The sequence below is a fragment of the Salmo trutta genome, chromosome 38 (genome assembly GCF_901001165.1).
Source record: "Salmo trutta chromosome 38, fSalTru1.1, whole genome shotgun sequence".
Classification (NCBI taxonomy): domain Eukaryota; kingdom Metazoa; phylum Chordata; class Actinopteri; order Salmoniformes; family Salmonidae; genus Salmo; species Salmo trutta.
Window position 1 is genome coordinate 31,190,257 of NC_042994.1, and position 15,350 is coordinate 31,205,606.

General features: G+C 46.5%; 1 protein-coding gene across 1 annotated transcript in view; it reads left to right on the forward strand.

The window, feature by feature from the left end:
• LOC115177669 (guanine nucleotide-binding protein subunit alpha-12-like) overlaps positions 1-10,849 on the forward strand; it is a 25,732-nt gene extending 14,883 nt beyond the window's left edge. Inside the window, exons 3-6 of the mRNA XM_029738615.1 lie at positions 6,045-6,095; positions 6,403-6,603; positions 6,777-6,983; positions 10,618-10,849. Of these exons, the coding sequence (XP_029594475.1) occupies positions 6,045-6,095; positions 6,403-6,603; positions 6,777-6,983; positions 10,618-10,779 (621 nt within the window). The 3' untranslated portion in view covers positions 10,780-10,849. The remainder of the gene's footprint in view (positions 1-6,044; positions 6,096-6,402; positions 6,604-6,776; positions 6,984-10,617) is intronic.
• Positions 10,850-15,350: the final 4,501 nt, after the last annotated feature.

Consider the following 15,350-nt stretch of genomic DNA (forward strand, 5'->3'; position numbering starts at 1 on the left):
AGAGAGCGAGAGGTAGAGAGCGAGAGGTAGAGAGAGAGGTAGAGAGAGGTAGAGAGAGGGAGCGAGAGAGAGGTAGAGAGAGAGGTAGAGAGAGAGGTAGAGAGAGAGAGGTAGAGAGCGAGAGGTAGAGAGAGAGAACGAGAGAGAGAGAGAGAGAGAGAGAGAGAGAGAGAGGGGGGCCACAAACACACAGTCTATTCAGACCTCGTCTAGTAGTAAAGCCTCTAATCTGACCAATACAAACTGTGAATGGAGTTCCATTCCTGCTGCCTTACTCACTCACACCATAACTACACCAGTTCTATCCATTGATTGGTTTAACCCACCAAAAACCTGTTTTGATTGGTCAGCTGTAATGCATCTGCTGTGACAGGCTTTAGTCATTGGTTTTTCCCTACATCCCCACAATGTTACATCTTTTATTAACTTGGTTCATAAATTATATACAAAAAAACATGCCATCTCTCTATCTCTCATCCCCTCTCTCTCTCCCTCTCTCTCCCCCATCCCTCCCTCCTTCTCTCTCTCCCTCCCTCCCCCCTCTCTTCCTGAAGTAGAGAGGAACCTCAGTCCATCTGCTTACTCAGTCCTTAAAACACTCTGTCAGCATTTTCACTGTCGACTAATAAAGTTATTTTAGTTTTGAAATGGGAACTTCAGAGAAAAAAATACTCTCTTTTGTCTCATTCCCTCTCTCTCTCGCTCTCTCTGTCTCTCTCTCTCGCTCTCTCTGTCTCTCTCTCGCTCTCTCTGTCTCTCTCTCTCGCTCTCTCTGTCTCTCGCTCTCTCTCTCTGTCTCTCTCTCTCTCTGTCTCTCTCTCTCTGTCTCTCTCTGTCTCTCTCTCTCTCTGTCTCTCTCTCTCTGTCTCTCTCTCTCTCTCTCTGTGTCTCTCTCTCTGTGTCAGTAGTGATGCATAATGCTATTTGTCACACCACTCTAGCTCCAGTCAGCAGTGTGTGTGTGGTATGGGTGTAGATAGCCTCGTAGCGAACCAGGCTTCCCTAAAATGGGAAGTCTGGGGAAGTTCCAGAAATCAGCTAAGGAGGAGGAGGGGAACCTGGTGCCTTGCTTGGGAGGAGCTCCAAAGGTGCTCATCAGGTTTATGCCAAAAAAATATCAACTAAACAACCACTGGTGACAAAACATTTTATAACGTTTACAGGACGCTGGTTTTCACAGCATTTCTCTGTTTTGTCCAGATGAGCTAAAGCTGTCAAGCTGCAGTAAGAAGGAAGAAATGGTTTACAACACTGGCCATATCAATATTTAATATATTTAATATTTTGACGTTTCTGAAGTGATATTTGGCTGTAAAGGCATGCGGGACAAGTCGCTAGCCATGATGAGATTGTTTGGGGAGAAAAGTCAGCTAACCTCGTAAGCTACCTAGGTATAGCTAACTAGCTAGCTACTAGCTAGTTACATTTCTCTCAGGATTATAAAGCCAACCAAAAGATAAAACAGCATATTATTGACCTAAAAGGATAGCTGTGTTAGCCCAGCTTATCCAGGGTCAGTGAAACATAGAGCAACCATGTACTGTCTATCTATAAGAACTACTGCAATCATTTTGTTAGCAACATTGCTAAAATGAACAAAATAACATAAATTGCTACCTGTAATGCTTATCTCCTGTAGCCTAACTGTCATCTCCTTACTGTCATACTGTACCTAAATTACAAGGGTTGGATTTGAACTAAACAATTTGAAACAATATGTCAGCACTTAAATATGGCACTATGCAGAAATCGCTCCGCCATTTCCTGGTTGTTAAAACTCTTAATAGTTTTCTTAATTTCAGTTTTTATGTAACAAAAAACAAGCAACTATAATGTAGACAAGGGAGCATAGAAATAGAGCACATAGAACATATCTACCGCGTCTTAGACATGCTTTTCATGAGAACGACAGATCTATAACTTACATTTCTATCTGAATTTGGTCTGGTCGCCCCAAAAAAAGTGCCATATTGTCGCTTTAAAAGGCATGTAGAAAATCTGGTATATGGTTTGCCACATGTACCTGGTCTACTGGGGTGATTTTAAGCGGAGAACGTAGAGCTCAACATGTAAACGTTGTGTTAGTTCAGCTATTCTCTGATCCAGATGGCAGATGCCCTAAAGGCCAGTAGTGCCATCACACTGTAGGACTGTAGCTGCATTAGTGATGTCACATGAGAAGCTGCACGATGGCTTCACATAGCTGATGTACTGAGAGAGAGTGACAATCAAATACAACTCATTGGAGATCTTACAACTATACAAACAGGTTATGTTCATTTGAGAATAAAACACAGACCCATTACAGACAGAACCTCCTCCTTCTCTTTATTGAAACACAGACCCATTACAGACAGAACCTCCTCCTTCTCTTTATTGAAACACAGACCCATTACAGACAGAACCTCCTCTTCTCTTTATTGAAACACAGACCCATTACAGACAGAATCTCTTCTTCTCTTTATTGAAACACAGACCCATTACAGACAGAATCTCTTCTTCTCTTTATTGAAACACAGACCCATTACAGACAGAACCTCCTCTTCTCTTTATTGAAACACAGACCCATTACAGACAGAACCTCCTCCTCTCTTTATTTCAGGATTGTGATTAATAAACATCAACACCAGGTCATTAGTTTAACAGTTAAAACAAGTGTAAACACTTCACAAGAATCATCACTTTAAAATGTAGAAATAAGCTAACTGTTATGTAAAGATGAGACATCTTAGTCTAAACAACACTAGATCACTGACTAGCAACAGTAGGTTATTATTACTAAAACAGCGTTTCAGGAAAACAACAAAAACTCCATTCCAGCGGTGACCGACCCTGCTCCACTGATCTACTGGCTGAGCAGGGTTCTGATCCAGCGGTGACCGACCCTGCTCCACTGATCTACTGGCTGAGCAGGGTTCTGATCCAGCGGTGACCGACCCTGCTCCACTGATCTACTGGCTGAGCAGGGTTCTGATCCAGCGGTGACCGACCCTGCTCCACTGATCTACTGGCTGAGCAGGGTTCTGATCCAGCGGTGACCGACCCTGCTCCACTGATCTACTGGCTGAGCAGGGTTCTGATCCAGCGGTGACCGACCCTGCTCCACTGATCTACTGGCTGAGCAGGGTTCTGATCCAGCGGTGACCGACCCTGCTCCACTGATCTACTGGCTGAGCAGGGTTCTGATCCAGCGGTGACCGACCCTGCTGCACCGATCTACTGGCTGAGCAGGGTTCTGATCCAGCGGTGACCGACCCTGCTCCACCGATCTACTGGCTGAGCAGGGTTCTGATCCAGCGGTGGCCGACCCTGCTCCACCGATCTACTGGCTGAGCAGGGTTCTGATCCAGCGGTGACCGACCCTGCTCCACCGATCTACTGGCTGAGCAGGGTTCTGATCCAGCGGTGGCCGACCCTGCTCCACCGATCTACTGGCTGAGCAGGGTTCTGATCCAGCGGTGACCGACCCTGCTCCACCGATCTACTGGCTGAGCAGGGTTCTGATCCAGTGGTGACCGACCCTGCTCCACCGATCTACTGGCTGAGCAGGGTTCTGATCCAGCGGTGACCGACCCTGCTCCACCGATCTACTGGCTGAGCAGGGTTCTGATCCAGTGGTGACCGACCCTGCTCCACCGATCTACTGGCTGAGCAGGGTTCTGATCCAGTGGTGACCGACCCTGCTCCACCGATCTACTGGCTGAGCAGGGTTCTGATCCAGTGGTGACCGACCCTGCTCCAAGATATTTTCAGTGGTAGCAAAGCGGCCGTGTGGATGACTGGACACAAAAGGAAAAGGGTTTGTCACCAGAGCGGTTTAGAACGTGTTGTGGCCTTTGACTTTACCAACGTAATTCATTTTCAATAAAATATAAATCTCAGACCTGTCAGCAGCACTTGAAAAACTAGCATAGGCAACAACACCAACTACCAGGATGGTAATCAGTGAGCACCCAGCAAGTCTACAGGCGTGGGGGGGTCTAGAAATGTAACATCTAATCAAAATCTGTCCGCTGTGTTTTTGCACCAAAACTAAATTCTCCAGACTTCCAAGGGAGGTGTGACAACGACGTGATTTTGGTGGTATGGCAAAGTGAGACTAGAGTGTGTGTGTCTGTGTGTCTGTGTGTGTGTGTGTGTGTGTGTGTGAGTGTGTGTGTGTGTGTGTGTGTGTGTGTGTGTGTGTCTGTCTGTCTGTCTGTGTATGTAGTCTGTGTTAATCTCCTCAATGCTGGGAATTCCCCTCTCGCCCCCTCCTGGCCCCTCCCCCTTACGTTGGCGGACTTTGTTTCCTGTGGCGGTGACATCACAGGTCAGTCATTGGGTCATGGGGTCGCGTTTCCTGTTTGGCACGGCAACATAACGGTTCACGGCCGTTCGTCCAATGGGGTCACTTTTAGAACACGACTCTGTGACAAATTATTATTCATTTATAAGACAAGTTGGAATCTCATTTGGAGAAGAAGACAAACTGACATTTACAATAAGACCAGACCAGAGCCCATCAACTCAATCCAGACCAGAGCCCATCAACTCAATGAAAGACGGATTGTTAGAAGAATAGTGAAAAGAGGAATAGTTTTGAAAATAGGAATAGTTTTGGAAAGAGGCATAGTTTTGGAAAGAGGCATAGTTTTGGAAAGAGGCATAGTTTTGGAAAGAGGCATAGTTTTGGAAAGAGGCATAGTTTTGGAAAGAGGCATAGTTTTCAAAAGAGGAAGAGTTTTCAAAAGAGGAATAGTTTTGAAAATAGGAATAGTTTTGGAACGAGGCATAGTTTTGGAACGAGGGCTAGTTTTGTGTGTATGGAAGGGAGGGGGTGTGCTGTCTCTCTGTCTGGTTAATCCCTCTCTCTCTGTTTTCACACACACAGCTGTTTCCTGGGGTAGTGGATGTGATTGAGGTTGCAATGTACCAGACTGAACTATCATAGTAAATAATGTTAAACATCCTGTTTGGCTCAGTCGGTGTGGTGCATGTAAGACCAAGGGTTGTGGGTTTGATACAGCCTGGGGACACCTATTCATAAAATGGACCAATGACTTTGGATAAAAGTGTCTGCTGAATGGCGTAAATGCTTAAATGCTTAAATGATTTGGGAGATTGCTTCATAGAGCCCCTGGAACGCATTAAGGAGCTGATCCTGGATCTGTTTTAGTAATGTTCCCTTCAGAGGCATTGGGAGATTGCTTCATAGAGCCCCTGGAACGCATTAAGAAGCTGGTCCTGGATCTGTTTTAGTATTGTTCCCCAGGGTCAACACAGAAAACATTGCTCTCTTTCTTACTCCCTCTTTCTCCCTTTTCCTCCCCCTCTGTCCCTCTCTCTCTCTCTCTTACTGTCCCTCTCTCTCTCTTTCCCTCCCTCCCTTCCTCCCTCCCTCCCTCCCTCCCTCTGTCCGTGTCAGGGTTGAGTTTAATGATCAGTTTTGTTTGTTTGAACATTGTAGAGCATTCTAGAAGCCTCGGTGTCAGCCCCTTGGACACACACTGGTTGAATCAACGTCGTTTCCCACTGGACACACTGGTTGAATCAACGTCGTTTCCCACTGGACACACTGGTTGAATAAACGTCGTTTCCCACTGGACACACTGGTTGAATCAACGTCGTTTCCCACTGGACACACTGGTTGAATCAACGTCGTTTCCCACTGGACACACTGGTTGAATCAACGTCGTTTCCCACTGGACACACTGGTTGAATAAACGTCGTTTCCCACTGGACACACTGGTTGAATCAACGTCGTTTCCCACTGGACACACGTTGAATCAACGTCGTTTCCCACTGGACACACTGGTTGAATCAACGTCGTTTCCCACTGGACACACTGGTTGAATCAACGTCGTTTCCACGTCATTTCAATGAAATGACATTGAACCGACGTGGAATAGACGTTTAATTGACGTCTTTGCTCAGTGGGAAGAGTGTTTGTTGTGTGTGTGGTTGAAATATATAGCAAATACTTTCAAAAACTTGTGCTTTCAGCTTGTTGTGTCCAATGGAAACAATGGAATAAAAAGACTGTTGTCTCTTCCTGTCTACAGAGTGAGTCGGTGAAATACTTCCTGGATAACCTGGACCGGATTGGCCAGCCGGTGAGTGGGCGGAGCTTCTTCACCTTTAACCTTTAATGTCAGAACCTCTGGCCACACCCCCCATCTGATAGTATTATTGACTATGTAATTACATTAACTTGACAATGTTGTTGACTACTGTACATAAATGACAACCAAAAACAATCAAAGAGCATGATAATATTACTCTCTCCTCCTCTCTCCTCCTCTCTCCTCCTCTCTACTCCTCCCCTCTCCTCCATCCTTCTATCCCTCTCTGCTCCTCTCTACTCCTCCCCTCTCCTCCATCCTTCCATCCCTCTCTCCTCCTCTCTCCTCCTCTCTCCAGAACTATATCCCTAGTCGGCAGGACATTCTGTTTGCACGGAAGGCGACCAAAGGAATCGTAGAACACGACTTTGTCATAAAGAAGATTCCGTTTAAGATGGTTGATGTGGGGGGTCAGAGGTCACAGAGACAGAAATGGTTTCAGTGCTTCGACGGAATCACATCTATACTGTTCATGGTGTCATCATCCGAGTACGACCAGGTAGGCTATACACACACACACACACACACACAGAGAGATGTAGAACCAGGTACACCCACCAGACCAGAGTATATGAGGTGTTGATGTAGCTGGGATGTTTTGGGGGGAAAATCACATCTTCAGTTTTACGTGAGTCAACAGGAAGAAGACATGTCTCACCTCCTCTCCCATAGGTTCTGATGGAGGACCGGAGGACCAATCGGCTGGTAGAGAGTATGAACATCTTTGAGACGATCGTGAACAACAAGCTCTTCCTCAACGTGTCCATCATCCTCTTCCTCAACAAGACTGATCTGCTGGTGGAGAAACTACACCAGTCTGACATCACTAAACACTTCCCTGAATACAGGGGAGACCCTCGCAGGCTGGAGGACGTACAGGTAGGACCTAACACACAGGACCTACAGGTAGCATTTAACACACAGGACCTTCAGGTAGGATCTAACACACAGGACCTACAGGTAGGACCTAACACACAGGACCTTCAGGTAGGATCTAACACACAGGACCTACAGGTAGGATCTAACACACAGGACCTACAGGTAGGATATAACACACAGGACCTACAGGTAGGATCTAACACACAGGACCTACAGGTAGGATCTAACACACAGGACCTACAGGTAGGATCTATCACACAGGATCTACAGGTAGGATCTAACACACAGGACCTACAGGTAGGATTTAACACAGGGTCTACAGGTAGGATTTAACACACAAGATGTACAGGTAGGATATAACACACAGGGTCTACAGGTAGGATATAACACACAGGGTCTACAGGTAGGATGTAACACACAGGACCTACAGGTAGGATATAACACACAGGGTCACAGGTATTATATAACACACAGGGTCTAAAGGTAGGATATAACACACAGGATCTACAGGTAGGATATAACACACAGGTAGGATACAGGTAGGATGTAACACACAGGGGCGACAGGTAGGTTATAACACACAGGGTGTACAGGTACGATGTAACACACAGGACCTACAGGTAGGATATAACACACAGGACCTACAGGTAGAATATAACACACAGGACCTACAGGTAGGATGTAACACACAGGACCTTCAAATAGGATGTAACACACAGGGTCAACAGGTAGAATGTAACACACAGGATCTACAGGTAGGTTAAAACACACAGGACCTACAGGTAGGATCTAACACACAGGTAGGATACAGGTAGAATTTAAAACACAGGGTCTACAGGTAGGATGTAACACACAGGACCTACAGGTAGGATATAACACACAGGATCTACAGGTAGGATGTAACACACAGGGTCTACAGGTAGGATGTAACACACAGGACCTACAGGTAGAATATAACACACAGGACCTACAGGTAGGATCTAACACACAGGTAGGATACAGGTAGGATATAACACACTGGACCTACAGGTAGGATCTAACACACTGGACCTACAGGTAGGATATAACACACAGGACCTACAGGTACACACAAACACACCTGACCAGGTACACACAAACACACATGACCAGGTACACACACACAGACCTGACCAGGTACACACACACAGACCTGACCAGGTACACACAAACACACCTGACCAGGTACACACACACACAGACCTGACCAGGTACACACAAACACACCTGACCAGGTACACACACACACAGACCTGACCAGGTACACACAAACACACCTGACCAGGTACACACAAACAGACCTGACCAGGTACACACACACAGACCTGACCAGGTACACACACACACACCTGGCCAGGTACACACACACAGACCTGACCAGGTACACACACACAGACCTGACCAGGTACACACACACAGACCTGACCAGGTACACACACACAGACCTGACCAGGTACACACACACAGACCTGACCAGGTACACACACACAGACCTGACCAGGTACACACACACAGACCTGACCAGGTACACACACACAGACCTGACCAGGTACACACACACACACCTGACCAGGTACACACACACACACCTGACCAGGTACACAAACACACCTGACCAGGTACACACAAACACACCTGACCAGGTACACACACACACACCTGACCAGGTACACACACACCTGACCAGGTACACACACACACACCTGACCAAGTACACACACACACACACCTGACCAGGTACACACACACAGACCTGACCAGGTACACACACACACACCTGACCAGGTACACACACACACACCTGACCAGGTACACACACACACACCTGACCAGGTACACAAACACACCTGACCAGGTACACACAAACACACCTGACCAGGTACACACACACAGACCTGACCAGGTACACACAAACACACCTGACCAGGTACACACACACACACACCTGACCAGGTACACACACACAGACCTGACCAGGTACACACACACAGACCTGACCAGGTACACACACACACACCTGACCAGGTACACACACACAGACCTGACCAGGTACACACACACACACCTGACCAGGTACACAAACACACCTGACCAGGTACACACACACACCTGACCAGGTACACACAAACACACCTGACCAGGTACACACAAACACACCTGACCAGGTACACACACACACACCTGACCAGGTACACAAACACACCTGACCAGGTACACACACACACCTGACCAGGTACACACAAACACACCTGACCAGGTACACACAAACACACCTGACCAGGTACACACAAACACACCTGACCAGGTACACACACACACACCTGACCAGGTACACAAACACACCTGACCAGGTACACACACACACCTGACCAGGTACACACAAACACACCTGGCCAGGTACACACAAACACACCTGACCAGGTACACACAAACACACCTGACCAGGTACACACACACACACACATGACCAGGTACACACAAACACACCTGACCAGGTACACACACACAGACCTGACCAGGTACACACACACAGACCTGACCAGGTACACACACACACACCTGACCAGGTACACACACACACACCTGACCAGGTATAAACACACACACACCTGACCAGGTACACACACACAGACCTGACCAGGTACACACACACAGACCTGACCAGGTACACACACACAGACCTGACCAGGTACACACACACACACCTGACCAGGTACACACACACACACCTGACCAGGTACACAAACACACCTGACCAGGTACACACACACACCTGACCAGGTACACACAAACACACCTGACCAGGTACACACAAACACACCTGACCAGGTACACACAAACACACCTGACCAGGTACACACAAACACACCTGACCAGGTACACACACACACACACCTGACCAGGTACACAAACACACCTGACCAGGTACACACACACACCTGACCAGGTACACACAAACACACCTGACCAGGTACACACAAACACACCTGACCAGGTACACACAAACACACCTGACCAGGTACACACACACACACACACATGACCAGGTACACACAAACACACCTGACCAGGTACACACACACACACCTGACCAGGTACACACAAACACACATGACCAGGTACACACACACAGACATGACCAGGTACACACACACACACACATGACCAGGTACACACAAACACACCTGACCAGGTACACACACACAGACCTGACCAGGTACACACAAACACACCTGACCAGGTACACACACACAGACCTGACCAGGTACACACAAACACACATGACCAGGTACACACACACACCTGACCAGGTACACACAAACACACCTGACCAGGTACACACAAACACACCTGACCAGGTACACACAAACACACCTGACCAGGTACACACACACACACATGACCAGGTACACACAAACACACCTGACCAGGTACACACAAACACACCTGACCAGGTACACACAAACACACCTGACCAGGTACACACAAACACACCTGACCAGGTACACACAAACACACCTGTACACACAAACACACCTGACCAGGTACACACAAACACACCTGACCAGGTACACACAAACTCTCAACCCTCATCTCTGTCTCTCTCTCTCTGCAGGCGTTCCTGGTGCAATCGTTCAGTCGTAAGCGGCGTAACCGTGGGAAACCTCTGTTTCATCACTTTACCACGGCGATCGACACGGAGAACATCCGCTTTGTGTTCCATGCTGTTAAAGACACCATACTGCAGGAGAACCTCAAAGACATCATGCTACAGTGATACACACACACATTATATACACTCACACACACACACACACACACACACACACACACACACACACACACACACACACACACACACACACACACACACACACACACACTATACACATACATACACACACACTAACATTATATATACACACATCATACAGGTATTATATAGAGCCCCCCCTCCCCTGTGTTTGTAGATTATAGAACTACTAGAGGGGATTTTCCCTTTCTGAACAGCGCTCCATGGTGGATGGACCAGACCGGCTGCCATTTTGGCTTCTGTGGACCCTTGATGGACTGGATGTTACCTGCTCCAGAAGTGCTGCAGTTGTTTCATGCTGTCGGCCATTTTACATCAACTAGATGGAATTTGCCGCCACATTGACAGTTCTTGTGGATTTTTAGATTTATATCTGTTCTAGAATGTATCTGTTCTAGAATTTATATTTCTATGACCTGAATAACCACTGCACTGAGAAGCAGACAGTCCTCCTGAACTCTCGACTCTGACCTGTGACCCTGGGGATCGTAGTGGATTATGGGAAATGCAGTCTCAGGACAAGGAAGACTCTTAATGACATCACTGATATGATGACATTGCGGAAGACATCATCACAGCAGGAGGCCAATCAGAGTACTGAGAACGCGTCTAACTTCCTGCTTGTCTCCTTCAACTAATTCTTCATCCCTTCCTTCTGATTCTGTTACAACAGAGAGAGAGAGAGAGAGACAGACAGACAGACAGACAGACAGACAGACAGACAGACAGACAGACAGACAGACAGACAGACAGACAGACAGACAGAGACGGAGAGAGAGACAGAGACACAGAGATACAGAGACAGAGAGATGGAGAGAGAGAGAGAGAGACAGAGACAGAGAGAGAGACACAGAGACAGAGAGACACAGAGACAGAGAGACAGAGAGAGAGATCAGTCCAGTTATATGTTATGTGATCATCATCGTGTTCCACAAGTGTTCCTCATGGTGAACTCAAAGTGAGTTTGTTTCTCTCTCTACTTCCCTCCTCCTATCACATGTTGAAGATATCAGTACATCATATTCAGGACAGAAACTCAGTGAGTTTGTCTCTCTCTCTATTCTGTCGCTGTAACCACTGCCCCCTCCTCCTCTCCTTTCCTCCGCTGCCCCCCCTCCCCCCCGCCCACACAAAGGAGTGATTGTCCCCCCTCTCCCTCACGCTCTTTCTCTCTCCCTCCTTCTCTGTTGTGGCTGGAAAGATGAATTAGTGACTGTGAGGGTAAAGAAACTCCCCACCCTTACATCTAGTCTAACTAGTCATTACCAACACTACCTTATAACCACTGTCCCTCTCTCTGCCTCCTCTCCTCCCTCTCCAGACACTGTTCCTTCTGTTTATGTGCGTGTGTATCCGTTCTCTGTGAGTGTGTTTATAGCCTACTGTGTGTATCCGTTCTCTGTGAGTGTGTTTATAGCCTACTGTGTGTATCCGTTCTCTGTGAGTGTGTTTATAGCCTACTGTGTGTATCTGTTCTCTGTGAGTGTGTTTATAGCCTACTGTGTGTATCCGTTCTCTGTGAGTGTGTTTATAGTCTACTGTGTGTATCTGTTCTCTGTGAGTGTGTATATAGCCTACTGTGTGTATCCGTTCTCTGTGAGTGTGTATATAGCCTACTGTGTGTATCCGTTCTCTGTGAGTGTGTTTATAGCCTACTGTGTGTATCCGTTCTCTGTGAGTGTGTATATAGCCTACTGTGTGTATCTGTTCTCTGTGAGTGTGTATATAGCCTACTGTGTGTATCCGTTCTCTGTGAGTGTGTATATAGCCTACTGTGTGTATCTGTTCTCTGTGAGTGTGTTTATAACCTACTGTGTGTATCTGTTCTCTGTGAGTGTGTATATAGCCTACTGTGTGTATCTGTTCTCTGTGAGTGTGTATATAGCCTACTGTGTGTATCCGTTCTCTGTGAGTGTGTATATAGCCTACTGTGTGTATCCGTTCTCTGTGAGTGTGTTTATAGCCTACTGTGTGTATCCGTTCTCTGTGAGTGTGTATATAGGCTACTGTGAGTATCCGTTCTCTGTGAGTGTGTTTATAGCCTACTGTGTGTATCCGTTCTCTGTGAGTGTGTATATAGGCTACTGTGAGTATCCGTTCTCTGTGAGTGTGTTTATAGCCTACTGTGTGTATCCGTTCTCTGTGAGTGTGTATATAGCCTACTGTGTGTATCCGTTCTCTGTGAGTGTGTATATAGCCTACTGTGTGTATCTGTTCTCTGTGAGTGTGTTTATAGCCTACTGTGTGTATCCGTTCTCTGTGAGTGTGTTTATAGCCTACTGTGAGTATCCATTCTCTGTGAGTGTGTATATAGCCTACTGTGAGTATACTGTAAAACTGTGTCAAAACACACTACTACTATCACCACTAACCCCAACGTTACCGTGACGTCACTGTCATGTTACCCTAACGTTTGTACAGTTCCATTGTTGTATCTTCTCTAACTGTTGTTGTTGATTGCACTGGATGAAATCTCATATAGCGAAATTGATGGAATACAAAATAGGAGAAAAAACTGATTGTTCTGGAAAAACAGAAGAGAGGAGGAGATGTGCACATTTATTGTTTGGTCTGTGTTTGTTATTCTACAGGCTAGCCTTGGTTCTGTTCTGATCAATACAAAGCTGTGTTTGTTATTCTACAGGCTAGCCTTGGTTCTGTTCTGATAAATACAGAGCTGTGTTTGTTTTTCTACAGGCTAGCCTTGGTTCTGTTCTGATAAATACAGAGCTGTGTTTGTTTTTCTACAGGCTAGCCTTGGTTCTGTTATGATAAATACAGAGCTGTGTTTGTTTTTCTACAGGCTAGCCTTGGTTCTGTTATGATAAATACAGAGCTGTGTTTGTTATTCTACAGGCTAGCCTTGGTTCTGTTCTGATAAATACAGAGCTGTGTTTGTTTTTCTACAGGCTAGCCTTGGTTCTGTTCTGATAAATACAGAGCTGTGTTTGTTTTTCTACAGGCTAGCCTTGGTTCTGTTCTGATAAATACAGAGCTGTGTTTGTTTTTCTACAGGCTAGCCTTGGTTCTGTTCTGATAAATACAGAGCTGTGTTTGTTTTTCTACAGGCTAGCCTTGGTTCTGTTCTGATAAATACAGAGCTGTGTTTGTTTTTCTACAGGCTAGCCTTGGTTCTGTTATGATAAATACAGAGCTGTGTTTGTTTTTCTACAGGCTAGCCTTGGTTCTGTTCTGATAAATACAGAGCTGTATTTGTTATTCTACAGGCTAGCCTTGGTTCTGTTCTGATAAATACAGAGCTGTGTTTGTTTTTCTACAGGCTAGCCTTGGTTCTGTTATGATAAATACAGAGCTGTGTTTGTTTTTCTACAGGCTAGCCTTGGTTCTGTTATGATAAATACAGAGCTGTGTTTGTTTTTCTACAGGCTAGCCTTGGTTCTGTTCTGATAAATACAGAGCTGTGTTTGTTATTCTACAGGCTAGCCTTGGTTCTGTTCTGAAAAATACAGAGCTGTGTTTGTTTTTCTACAGGCTAGCCTTGGTTCTGTTCTGATAAATACAGAGCTGTGTTTGTTTTTCTACAGGCTAGCCTTGGTTCTGTTCTGATAAATACAGCACTGCAATTCGCTGACCCCACGTCTCACTGTCTCCTTATTGGGTGTTTTTACTGTGTTAGTGTGTGTGTGCTCGTGTGTGAACGTTTCAAACACGGTCAAATGCTACAGCTTTCAGTGCCTTCACAGAGGTTTGGAATGGTTATTTTCTTTATGGTTAAAATACACAAGAAGGGGCCTCCCGAGTGGGGCAGAGGTCTAAGGCACTGCATCGCTGTGCTAAAGGAGTCACTACAGATCCGGGTTCGATCCCGGGATGTGTCGTAGCCGACCGGGAGAGCCATGAGGTGGTGAACAATTGGCCCAGCGTCGTCCTGTTTAGGGAATGGTTTGCCGGCCGGGATGTCCTTGTCACATTACGCTCTAGCGATTCCTTGTGGCTGGCCGGGCGCATGCACGCTGACTTCGGTCACCAGTTGGACGGTGTTTCCTCCGACACATTGGTGCGGCTGGCTTCTGGGTTAAGCGAGCAGTGTGTCAAGAAGCAGTGCGGCTTAGCACGGTCATGTTTCGGCTCTCGACCTTCGCCTCTCCCGAGTCCGTACGGGAGTTGCAGCGATGGGACAAGACAGTAACTAATATTGGACATCACGAAATTGGGGAGAAACTAACTGACCTTCGATCAGTCTATGGAGGCCTGTTTATTCTAAACCTGACAAAATAAATGTAGAAATCTATATTATTCAATTATTGCACCCACACTGCTCGCATGCGCCAACGAGCGTCTGCGTTGCCAAGGGCTAAAATAGAAGTCAGTTCTATTGGTGACGCAGATCGCGCTGCAAGTCCTGCCTCTCCCATCTCCTCATTGGTTTATAGAAGCAGGTACCCACGTGCCATCTCTTCATTGGTTATACCCACGTGGGTGACTGAAAGACGAACGAGGTCACGTGGGTGACTGAAAGATGAACAGAGACACTAGCTAATTTATGAAAGTTGCCAATCACAATATAAAGTCCA